The sequence below is a fragment of the Hippoglossus hippoglossus genome, chromosome 4, assembly GCF_009819705.1.
Source record: "Hippoglossus hippoglossus isolate fHipHip1 chromosome 4, fHipHip1.pri, whole genome shotgun sequence".
Taxonomy (NCBI): domain Eukaryota; kingdom Metazoa; phylum Chordata; class Actinopteri; order Pleuronectiformes; family Pleuronectidae; genus Hippoglossus; species Hippoglossus hippoglossus.
The window spans coordinates 13,787,264-13,800,057 of NC_047154.1; the positions used below are offsets into that span (position 1 = coordinate 13,787,264).

Here is a 12,794-nt window from a genome sequence, read left to right on the forward strand (position 1 = left end):
AGGCAACCAGTTCTAATGCAAAATTAACATTTTGTTAAATGTCTTGGTAGGTGTTTCTTAGTAGGTCTTGCAATTTGAATTAAGATTATACATACACAATATTAACTGTATAAAGTGTTGCTGCTTTGTTTCTGGTTTAACAGCACGGTCGTGAGCTGGTGTGTTTACAGTCTGTTGTGCTCTGAGCCACACACACACACACACACACATCACAGAAAGGGAGAATGACTTCATAATCTAAACATGAAAAAATTACTTAGTATCTACACATTAAAAAATAGATGTCAGCTGCTAATTTAATGTAAAATCTAGGACTGTAGGTTTATTTGTATAACCACAGATCAAATGTATTATCTCAGTGCTCGGTGCAGGCTCACAAGGTTTTTAGCCAAAGCGACTTTCAGCTACAGTGTGGACAAACTTTTTTTGTATGTTGTGGTGTTTTCTACAGATGCATGAGGTCTCACCGTGGGTGGGGGGAGCTCCTCTGCCTCTGTGGGCAGATCCCAGTGGCAGTAGAAAACTTCTCCCAGGATTGGATTGTAAGGTTTCTTGGCCACTGAGCCTTTCCTCCCTGCGTGGAAGGCAGACAGGTACCATTTCACCACCTGAACCATGCGGTCCCGGGGCTCCTCCTGCTCAGCGATACTAGTGGAAGACAAATGAAAGACACAGCTCTAAATCTGAAATGTATCTGATTAAAACAATGACTTGAACAGAACAGAGAAGTTGTTGGAATGGTACGTACCTTACAAATAAGTCGGGATGTGCAAAGAAGTCTGCGTACATTTCTAACAAAGATCTCCTCTCTAGGATGAAGGTTGGCAGGACCACCTGTGGAATATAATGAAGATGAACAACTGTTGTGGTTGTTGAAAAGAAAGAGTTCACACAGATGATGTTAGTGAGTAAAAGGAGGATTGACTGCACTGCAGTGGTAGAAAGGCATAAAGAGCAAAGAGACACTCGTACTTCAGTTCACTGCTCTGATCTCTCTACCTTTGTGAGGTCCATGCCCAAACGAACTTGTGACAGCAGATGCATGATGACGCTCTTGTGCTCCTCCACGGACTCGCCCTCTCCGTCATCATCACGGTCGTCATGGCTATCAAACGGATCTGAGGACAACAGCAGGGGACACGTCTTACATGGCTGAAACAACATTAATCATGTCCATTATACTTGTGTCTCTTGCGAGCGTTTCCCTTTTTACCTGCTTCTGTGGTTCCATTGGACATGGACGAGTTGAGGGACTCGGTGGTGTCTGGTCGTTTCAACGCCGTGTCTTTATTAGAGAGGGGCTGGGCGGCTCCAGGCCCTGAGGGACTGAGGGCGAGAGGAGGAGATAGCAGGAGCGGAAAGGAGGCAGGAAGCCGGAGAGATGAGGAGATACAAGAATGAGTAGGATTTCACAGACAATTCTGTTGCACACGTCCTTAACTGCATCTGCAAAGTTGCGTTTTGCCACCTGAGCTGCCAAACAATAAAGTAAACTAAAGTGTTGCTTTCAAACTCTGAAGCAATAGGTTCCCTCTGTGCATTGCAGGTTGCATGGAGGTGCGGTGGTGCTGCTGTACTCACTCTATGCAGTGTTTGGGGGAAGTGGTGCTCTGGTAAAACTCATCAGCGTCGTAGAATTCATCCTCACTGGAGGAATAGGAGAAATCTGGCACCGAGTGCGAGGGCAGGGGGATGAGACCCGGGGAGGTGCCGCTACTGCTGGGGCCTGATGGACCACTCCCTGACAGAGGAGGGAAAATATCAAGTGTCATCATCAGTCTTCTGTTGCAGTATTTTAAAATAAGGTTTGTTTATTCATAAAGAAAAAAAAGAAAGTAAAATCAACATGTTCTTCTTTAACCGGAGCCCAGTCCTGAACACCATGTACAGTAACCTGTCATTAACACAGTGAAGACTTACACTGCAGAGCGTATTGACAGCGCTCTCGAGCACACAGGCGGCCTCCTTAATGCACAGCACAGCGTTTTAATACTGCTGCCTCAGCACAGAAGACAAATAGGCAGGAGCCTCTGCTGTCCTTTGCTTTTGTACTTGGCCTTTTTAATTTACTTTATGTTCATGGACACAACACTCTGGGCTGGAGAAGAACAGTAACAGATATATATTATTACTGCTTTTGGTCATGTGGTGGACTTCTTATTCCATTAGCTCCCTGTAGCTTGTAGAGCGGATCTAAAAAGGAGAAATAGCATCCTGACAAGGACAAGTATCCTCCTTCCTGTTGAAACTCTACTTTTTTTTGTCAAAGCAGAATGAGAAATAAAGCCAATTTCTACACAAACAACAGGCATCCGACTTCACACAAGATCCATCTGCTATTAAAGATTATGTGATATCATCTAAACCTCCAGAAAATGTACTTAACGGACATTTACATTTGTCTTTTTATTATTCTGGTCAGCCGCAAGGACAACAATAATCTTTGTAATGTCACTTTTAAGACAACATAGATTAAAACTCTATAATAAAACCATACCAGGACAAATGAGAAAATTCCATCTGCTAATGCAGATCATGTAATATACCTTAAAACACCAGAACAGCTAGTAAATGGACCTTGAAATTAGATAGATTTATAAAATATTATATTATTTATATTATATCTCATAGTTTCATGAATCACAAGCTGTATGTCTGTATTGGCCCTGGGACTCATTAACGGAAGTGATGTTGTCGATCGCGACGACAGCGCGTTCACGGTGACGACAACCGATCCTCCAGGTCAGTCGTCTGTGCACCGAGTCAAGCTTTACCGAACTTTGAATAAACAGGTAAACAGCTCTTAGAGCAGCAGCTTCAGGGTTCTGTGGACTGAGTTCAGTCGCAGGTCATTTATTGCTGTGGCTCAATTAGTGCAGGTCACTTTTACAGTTTCATGCGAGCAGCATCACCACAGGCCAAACAAAGAGCCCCTTCCAAACGAGCATGTTTAGAACAGGCACTGCAGTAGTTTACCAAACATGCAATAGATGGATGAATGAATGAATACTGGGGGGGACTGTACTAAAGCACAAAACCAGGAAAATGACTAGTTCCTACAGTTTATAATTTTTGTTAAGATCAGTGGAAGTAATAACTCACAGTGAATGATCATTATAACAACTAATACTTTTTCCGAGTAGTGCTTTAGTATAACTGGCTGCGCGAGTGAAGTGAACTTTCACCTGTGCTGTTGGGAGTTGGGGTTTGCAGACTGCCCATCACCGTGACAACGGGACCAACAGGTAACGTGGAAGGTCGTTGCTCTGATTTACACACCTGAGAAGCGTCTTTGGCAAAAACAGAGAAAGCGGATGAGTTTTTGAGGCTGAAGCCAAATCACATTATAAGCAGCACCTCATCAAGAGCAGTTCCAAGAGGCTGGGAAAAGAACCCGAGACGCTGTAAACACAGACTTCAGTCCTGAGAGGGATTTCACAGGAACTTATCTTATATGATTTTACCTTCAAACAATGAAAGCACATTTAGAAGATTTATCAAAAGCCTGGATAATATTGATATTGTCAGAGAAGAACTCGCTTCAGGTTTCATTCCACTGTCTCTACTCTGACTGTGAAAGATTTGAATTTCAAATGTTGTTCAGGGACAATAATAAAATAAAAAAAGAATTTGTAAGCGAGCACTTTATAAATTCTGTGACAAAATTAACTGTGTGGAACCGAGTGGAAACATCAGCTTGAGGAGGTTAAACATGCAAACACCAGGGGGAGCCGTTTTCACCTTTGAGTAAGTTACAAAACATTAATAACCTCTGTGAGCAATGTTGGGTGTGTGAAGTGTATCAAATGTTATAACACATCAGACACAAGAACCCACATGAGTGTAAGAGATGCTGAGGAGGCGGACGACAGGTACCTGTTGGTAGTGTGTTCTGTGTTGGCATCGTGCTGTTGTCTACAGGGTTGTCCAGAGGTGGCTGGAAGATCCCATCCACTGGGTTGATGGTGCTCTGGAGGAAATTAAAATAACATCGCCATCAACAACAGAAACTGCATCAATCAGTTCTGACATCAGACACAAGACTAACACTGCCTGCTTACCAATCTAAAATGACACAAACTGCATATCCAGAGACGACCCAACGAGCCTGCATGTCGCTAACATGTAGAACTAAATATACAAACCACAGTGGGACTGTTTCCTCTCACATCACAGCCAAAGGTCAATATAAGCTCTCAGACAAAAACTGGACATCAAGTTCACAGCTGTATTGGTTGTAGATCAGCTTAATGCTATATGTACGCAACAAGAACAGTGTGATATACATGCGCCACCCACCGCAGGCCGATCAATTTCCTTTCACTCCATTTCCTGGAAAGCTGTTACCGGGGTTTCATTCATCTAATCAATATGAAACCAACAACAATGTCAGAAAGCCAGACACCAGCCGAACCCTTACACAATAACTAACAGCACCTCCTGAACTCGGATCAACCTTCGAGTCTAAAGAGGAGTTAATTAACTCCATTGGGAAGCAACCGAAATGTGTATCATGTGTATCACTCCTGAATTCCCTGTGGTTAAACTCAGTGGGGACACTCTTACCTGCAGCGACCGGCCCTCGTCAGTGCAACATTAACACTGTGTGTCCGACGTATGTGACCACAAACACACAAAGCAGCCTGATGACTTTGTGTAATGGGGTCACTGGCCCCAATGACCCAACACTGACAGGAACACCGACAGCAACACAAGCGAACAAAGTGAAACCCTATCGACTGTCATTTCCCAACAACTTCCCCCCGGGGCTTTTGGTTGCACTGGATCTAGTCGATGTGATGTGTTATCTTGTTATTCAAACTTGATTTTAGCTTTTTCATTAACAGAACCATGTGAAACTAGAATGTCTCTATGAGTCACCTAATGAAACCACGTTTACATTCACTAGATCCCAGTTTTTATTTGGATCTGCACCAAATTGCACACTAACAAATATCATTCCCCTAAACATGTGGAATTTTGTTCAAGATCCATGAATTATTCTTTGAAAAATCCAGGATAATGCTGAGAAAACGCCAAATCTCACAATGTTAAGACAGTGAAATCCTTTTTCTCCCTGCATCAGCCCCTTCATCCTGATCTGCACCAAAATACAAGACCATCTCTATTGTGTCATTCCCCAACCCTTCCACAAAATTCAATGAAATAGTTTTTTTGCGTCATCCTGCTAACTAACAAACAAATGCAGACGGAAAAAAAAAAAAACTTCCTCTGGCAGAGGCAATCAACAGGAACAGGTACAGTGAATCACTTCAATGTCCGTCCTTTGACATTAGGCTCTGAGGCTGAGGAGGAGTAGAAGTAGCAGAGGATAATATTAAGTTTGTACTAGTGTACCAGGATGTGAACAACAAGCCACTACATGCCTCCACAACTGCAGTATACAGGACTGAGCGTGTTGCATGAAACATACCCACCAGGGTGAAAGGAGAAGATTGTTTTTCTGAATTTGTGTCTAGATAATTATCACCAAAAACATCAATGGTTCCCAGACAGAATCTCTCTTATCTCCCTGCCTCGTTTCCTTCCTTTCCACCTCCCTTTGCACTGCCCTATGCTTCCCTTCTCCACGTGACTCCATGAGGCAAGAGCTACTAATTATAGCCAATCAGAGAAATATTGGTCTGTCATGGTGGGACCAGCCTGTGGCTTTGCAAGGCGGCCATAAAGCAAAAGCAGATGGAAGGAAAGAGTTACGGTTAAAAACGACTTTAAAACATAGTGTTGTAATTGATGTTTTTTTTGGGGTGTGTGGATAGAATATTAATAAACCAGGTAGCTCGAGCAGCAGAGCGAACCTTTAACCAATCACAGGCCATAAATAATTTTGACAGATAAATACTGAACAGGCTTCTGGCTTCCTGCACTTCAGGGACAATTTCTCTGGCCGTGCAGAACAGAGCAGCGCCTGACGAGGTCAATCCAACATGCAGTTGGTGTTTCAGGTATTTCAAACAAAGGTCAACAGTGCATTTATCTTTTTCCTCCACATTGCAGGGGCGCAGGCAACGTGACAGACACTTAGATGTTCTAAAGTACAAAGCTTATGGCATAAAAAAATAAAACATGTGCAGTTAGATGTGTAGACAGAGCTTATATATATGCGGTGCTATTTATACTGTGTAATGCTGTACTTAATGACTGTGAGATTAAGTCAGCTATAAGAGCAGTGCAGGCCAACAAGCTGGATGGCCCCTGTGGGATTCTTGCTTCAAGGATCAGACAAGAGGTTGTACATGTGTTAGTACATTACCAACAACCCATGCACATTTCTGTAGCTCCCGTTTTCCAAAGCATAAAGGAACATTGATTTTTCCAATTTCCAGGAAGCTACTAGGTTCTGCTCACTGTTTTTTTTGTTATATGTATACAAGTGGCATTCAATTGCATGGAAGTAGTTGTGAGCAAAGACCGTTTGGGACAAAAATTATCTCTGAGAATTGACAGCTGAAAATACTGCGTTTATGAGCTACACTCTTTAAAGTCGTTTTCAGACATGAACTCCAGAAAACGGTTGCCTTTCACATCTGAAGAACGCAGCAGGAGATTGTCTGGGTCAGATGTGTTCATAACAACAGGAACATCTACAGAGCATTTGGACGAGGGGTGGCGTCTGGGTAGAAGCGTGCAGGAGGAAGGACAGGATGTATAAATCCTGCTGCGGAAATCGTGTGTCTTTGTTTACAGCACATCCATAATGACGTTGGCCCTTATCACCCAAAGCTCTCAAATCTCATCGTCTTTCCAAGTTGACTTCTTCTGTGTCTTGGCTCCTCTTTTTCAGCCCCAGATATTTGTATTCTTTTTTGTGTTTTTCCAGTTTTGCGTCTGAATGTGCCCATGTGAGAGCGAGCTAGTGGGCGGGTTCTTGATGTTTCTAACACGTGACAGACATTCTCCAGAGGTTTTACTAGGGGCTCACAGAAAAGTCTTCACAGAATGTCCGGAGCATTCCAGTATTTGCATTCTCAAACAGGCCCTCCAGATAATATCAGGAGACTATCTGGTGTTCATTGCATGTTTGCAAGCAGCTAAACAGTGAGTAACAGGCGAAGATGGACATGCGTGACAGTGTTATTACACATTTAAAAGGTTCAGTCTGTAAGATATAGGTGAAAGGGATCTAGAGGGAGAAATTAAATTTTAAATAAACCTTGATGTTTTCACTAGTGTGTAATCATCTAAAAATTGTATGAATTGTTGTCTTTACCCTAGAATTGGTCCTATATATTTAAATACTTTATATTTACAGTGGGAGAGGATCCTCTCTACAGAGGCTGCCATGTTTTTTACGATCATCCAAACTCAACACATTTTGAGTTTTTATGATGACAGAAGGTTGCCACAGGTTCTCTTCCATGTTTGGAAGGAGAGGGTGAGGTGAGGGGTATTCAGCTGCAACATGCACCTTCACCATTAGATGTCACTAAATTCCACACACTGAACCTTTAAATGTTAATTATTTGGACTCCCAGCAGACAACTGCATTAAGACATGACTGTAAAGTTACTTGAAGTAAGGAAGACAACATTTTCTGTGATAGATTTTCCATCTAATAAAAACAATAGCTACCTGGAACATGAGTAATAAATCTAAAAACCTAAATGCTTTTGGAAAACAATCAACAGTAAAATAAACTTGTTGTAGATGAAACATGCAAAACTCAGATATGGCCTCTGACATGAAGACCGAACGCCTGCAGAGCGAGTTAAGTGTTCTCTGGAAGGCTTTCCAGTCATTAGTGCTCAGTAGTTCAATAAGCAGGCAGTGTGGAATAAATCAATGTTGAATTACTGGGTGGAGTGAAGTGCAACAATCTCTCATATAGAGGCATGCAAACACACATGTGTAGTCCATGTACACATACATATTGTGCATTTTCTCTAGCAAAGTTTCCACACACACACACGTACACATTGTTTATCTTGATGAAGGAAAGAATAGTTCCCAACCATCGCAAAAAGAATTTAAAATCCCAGATGAAATCAGGAAATTAGGAACTTAATTAAGAAGGACAGAGGTGGTAAACGTGAGGGAAAAGAGATTGAGATAAAGCTTATCTCTAAATTAGACAGCATGCACTACAGAGATCTGATTCATCTGATGTTCTACAGTGGAAAGTCGATTAAGGCAGAAAAGAAGGTTAGCAGTTTGCTTGATTCATATTTTTGTCGTGGACAGAGGACGTCAAACTTACTATAAGTCCGTTTGCGTGTTGCTGTTCGTTACTTTGGTCCTTAAAATTTTGAGAAAACAATGTTAGACTACTGCTGTAGGACGAGTCATTTCATAAAGCATCCTGAGCATCTGTTGGGTCCAGAGCAGTGACAGCCATCCCCTCTTATCACATGGTGCGTCATAAAATTCACCAACTTGCCACATGCAGTAATCCTTTCATCACATGGTAAAATCCCCTGTCGTTTCCTTCAGTATAAGTAAGACCGGGATTTGTCATTAATTCCAATCTGTAAGGTAAACTACACACAAGACTAAGTATGTGGACAGTTACTCATGTTTGATCTCTGGACTTCTGCACATTGGAATAAATAATATCAAGTTCCAGTTCAAGTTGAGTAGGTTTTATCGATACTATCCTTTTCACAGCAGACATTTTGACATGTTAGGGTTAGGAGGAAAAGCTAATTTTACTGATAACATTAACAATGGGTCTGCTCAAGTATCCCGGTAAGAAACATTGTTAGTGCACAGTGAGTCAGCATGTACAACACCAGGACCCTGAAGGAATGGAATTCAGCAATTGTTCATTTTATTATTTATAGATCTTTTCTTCTGCGATTGGTCAAAAAGTCTGCTGTGAAAATGGCCCTGAAGAGAAAGATCTGTGTGGGTGCTGTGGCCCTTTAAACACAGTGCCCATGATTTGGGCGTTCAAAAATAATTGGACAGATACATGTGAAGTCAAACAAAAATCACATTTAGCACTAAAAGATATTTTAGTGCTCAATATAATAACTGTATTACGTATTTGACCTATAGACATCAGCAGGTGTTACCCTCCTCCGACACTTGGATGACACCAGAGGAGCAGTATGGTGGCATTTATTATTATTATTGTATTATTTACATTTGAAGAAGTGGTCACCATTTACTTCAATTGTTTTGGATTTACCTGCAACGCTGTTTACCCCTGAAACTCCAAAAGTGTTTAGCGGACTCAAACACTTCACCCACCCGTCCATCAGCATAGTGGTGAGTAGATAAAGAGTGAATTTTCATTTTTGGGTGAACTCTCCCTTTAAATCCAAATGTCAACTCAAGACACATTTAATAGCCAAGTGTCTAATTACTTTTGAACTGCTAAAATTCAGGCACCTTATCTCTCACACAGTGCTTTCTATATTGATGTAAACCTACTAAAACTAAGCACTTTATTGTTTATCCATTATTTTATTTTAAATTGAATGTGTTGAAGCTCAGAACATAACAAAAAGATAACTGTCCAGTGTCCAAATACTCCTGGTCTTGTCAGTACGTGTTTCCTCAAATCTTATTCCGGAAAAAAATGTTCATAGTTTTACAAACAGCTACAAGTTTCACCTAACAACCACATGAAGCAGAAATGATTGCTCCATTTCCTTTCAGAAGGGCTGAATGGAACATGTGATGAAACCAATACTGCGCTACACCCTCCTCAACCACTGGCCCAGACAGCAACCGTAAGCAGGGAACTATCCCACAAACACACACACATACACAAAGTAACAGTGCAAGCTACTGTGGTCTAACAAGAACAATGATTATAGTGAGATGGCAGACCGAGCTGCAGCGTATTGTATTTACCTTTGCGATTTGCAGCAGTACAATGCAGTGCTTGATGGACTCTACCATACTCTGAAAGAGAAAAACAGAATTTATTAACCAAGAGCTCAGAGAAACTGAACGATAGGATTAAACGTAAATGTGTTTAAGTTCTGACTTACACAAGTAGTCTCTTTCAAATTTTCAATTTTCTGTAAAAAAAAAAGAAAGAAAGAAAGATAAGAGGGTAGTAAAATAAACAGCAGTGTAAAAACAAATACAAGCTTCAAAAGCAGAGGTGCTGGTTCAGCCAGTTCAACAGCAAATAAAGTATGTGTATAAAACATCAAGGTGCTAATCCACAACTAGATGAAGCAGCACTTCTGTTAATTTTTGTCCTATGAGACAATTTCCCACGGTGAAGAGACTGGTTACAACGAAAGCCAAAGTGATAAAGAACAGAGGTCATGTCAGAGAGGAAGTGAATCACATTGCTCCAAAAAACACAGAGGCTACAAACACATCCTGAAACTGAACAGCTTCCTTCAACAGAACTGAACAGACTCCCTGAAAGCACCAAAACAGCTGACAAACAAGAATTGCAACTGTTAGGTTTATCCCATTGACAGTAAATAAAGATGGAGTAATTGACTACTTCCTCCTTATATTCAGAAATTAAGCTGAAATATTATGGATGTATACCCTGCCATCTTGCACAATTGGAGCCAGAATCAACAATCAGGGGATTGGAGTTGCAGTATCAAGGTCCTGCGATGATAATAATAATAATAATAATAATAATAATAATAATAACTTTATTTGGATAGCACTTATCTGAACAAGGTTGTGCTTCACAAAATACATCAAGACATGTACTGTTTCAGTTTTGTTTCACCCCATTTTTATAGCATTAAATAAACCAAACTTACTTTCATGAAATGTGTTCATTAAAATGCGTCAGTGTAATAAGAACTACCCAAAATCAGAGAAATGTGTGAGAAACATATATTTGATGTGTACTTTGACTTTTAAGTTTGGCTCATGTCCCATCCACTAACATGGAGGATTTCTGACCAACACTGCAGCCAGTCATCAGGTTGCTTTGGCCTCACTTTTAGGAAGCGGTGGTTTTAAGTATTATAATTACAGAATACTGGTTCTAACAACGATTCCTAATTGGCATATCTTAATTCTTTTTAATACAGTACAATTTTAATAATGTGTCCCATATATAGCTAATGGGGTAGCTGTGTCAGAGCTGAAACTAGAAAGTGATTGAAAGAAAGTATGGACAACACAATGAATCCAGTCTGTCAGTTCAGGACAATTTTTGGTGGAGCCGAATATTTTGTATGATTTTATATTTTAGCGGGTCTCTCTCAAATAGGCTATTATAATGTTTTGTAGAAAACAGTTTTGTTAGTTTCCCAATTATTTAAATGCTGAGAACCAGGTCATAATGTGTGGTCATTTTTTACTTAAAAAAAATATGACGTCTTTAAACGGACAAACTACACATATCAAAGTGTGTATTCGCATGCTATGATCGTCATCATCTTTTCTTTCCAGGTCTGTGTGTCAGCACGCTTCCCTGCTGTGAGCCACTGCTCTAATGACAGCGAGAACACGGACCGGAAAGCCAAGGCACAAGGACAGAGCAGCTCTTCTGGTACTCACTCTGCGTGATTCATCCTCTTTGCAGTCCTTGATCTTCTCATCAAACAGCTGTGTGAGAGAGGAAAGAAGGGGAATGGAATATGAGCTGAGACGGGTCTATGGTGAAATGAGCACCGAGATTATCAGAAGGTTAATGTGTACAGAGGACGTGGCATCAGATAATGTGGCGGAAAGCAGCGAGCTCTTCTCACCAAGAAAGGGCACTCACTCCTTTACATCTTCTGCCTGAGACGACATTCTGCTGCTTCTTTTAATACATGATTTTGTGCTTTATCACCGTACTACCACAAATCTTAATCTTAAATAAATTCTGCTTTGTTGAAGAGTGACACCATCAGGAATGGACAAAAAATAAGGAGGAAGGTCATGTCACAGCTTCAAATGAAAGAGATGCCATTTACGTGGAACATGGACTTTTTTCAAATGGACTACATCTGGATCTTTAACCGAACACGTCAATGTGAGTGGTGAAAGATCTATATATTTGACATATTTATGAAGATGTGAATCATCACAAATGAAATGCTAAGGATTGACAGGTGTTTCCACATCGAGTCCTACCTTTAACTGGTCAATCAGAATCTGCAGGTAGGCATCAGCTTCAGCGAGCTTCTTATCAAAGTCTTGAACACTCGGAACGAATCCTGTCTCGGCCTCCTGTGGACGAAGAGACAAACACAGTTGGGAATCAGTGCAGCGGTAACCACATCCACTTCAAACAACATGTTGGTATTTACATATTAACACATATATATTTACATGTAATCCATAGATTAATTAATAGAATCCATCCATTGATTGAAAAAAGGCTTGGGTCTGTCACCGCCTGGTCAGGTACGGTTTGTAACTGTTTGTAAATGTCGGACAGAAACATCAAGAGTTCAGAGAGTTTTCCAGCAATGTACTGTACTGTTGTAGATATGAATACTATTGTTTAAAGCCTTGTTGACATGAAAGGCCAGCAGGTCTGTCTGCCGCTGACTGGAGGCCAGCGAATGTCAGGCTTCAACAAAACCTACATCAGGAAACGTATGGCTGGAATTGATTTGGCTACTGACAGAAGTGTGTGTGTGTGAATGGGTTGAGGCTCACTCAGACACATAGTTTGTTAATTATGTCCCCTTAATAGGACACATACTCCAACCACACACACACACACACACACACACACACACACACACACACACACACACACACACACACACACACACACACACACACACACACACACACACACACACACACACACACACACACACACACACACGGGCACAGACAATTTCGTTACATAATATCCATTAAAAGGTAATTACTCCACTATTGGTAGAGCAGATGTG

The 12,794-nt window shown here is 41.0% G+C and overlaps 1 protein-coding gene across 10 annotated transcripts in view; it reads right to left on the minus strand.

Moving 5' to 3' along the window:
• The window catches only part of osbpl9 (oxysterol binding protein-like 9), a 35,308-nt gene that overhangs the window by 4,514 nt on the left and 18,000 nt on the right, over positions 1-12,794 (minus strand). For 5 of the 10 annotated variants that reach the window (XR_004613553.1, XM_034582116.1, XM_034582123.1 and 2 more), the window contains 12 exons: positions 12,019-12,114; positions 11,458-11,505; positions 9,963-9,992; positions 9,823-9,873; positions 8,219-8,257; positions 3,877-3,970; positions 3,186-3,290; positions 1,582-1,741; positions 1,214-1,326; positions 1,000-1,118; positions 749-834; positions 468-648 (listed from right to left, as the gene is read on the minus strand). Coding sequence is in view for 9 of the 10 variants with exons in the window: in XM_034582116.1 (XP_034438007.1) it covers positions 468-648; positions 749-834; positions 1,000-1,118; positions 1,214-1,326; positions 1,582-1,741; positions 3,186-3,290; positions 3,877-3,970; positions 8,219-8,257; positions 9,823-9,873; positions 9,963-9,992; positions 11,458-11,505; positions 12,019-12,114 (1,122 nt within the window). In the remaining variant the exon portion in view is untranslated. Of the gene's footprint in view, positions 1-467; positions 649-748; positions 835-999; positions 1,122-1,213; positions 1,327-1,581; positions 1,742-3,185; positions 3,291-3,876; positions 3,971-8,218; positions 8,258-9,822; positions 9,874-9,962; positions 9,993-11,457; positions 11,506-12,018; positions 12,115-12,794 lie in introns of all 10 variants that reach the window. The other 5 variants (XM_034582119.1, XM_034582124.1, XM_034582118.1 and 2 more) reach the window with 4 other exon arrangements.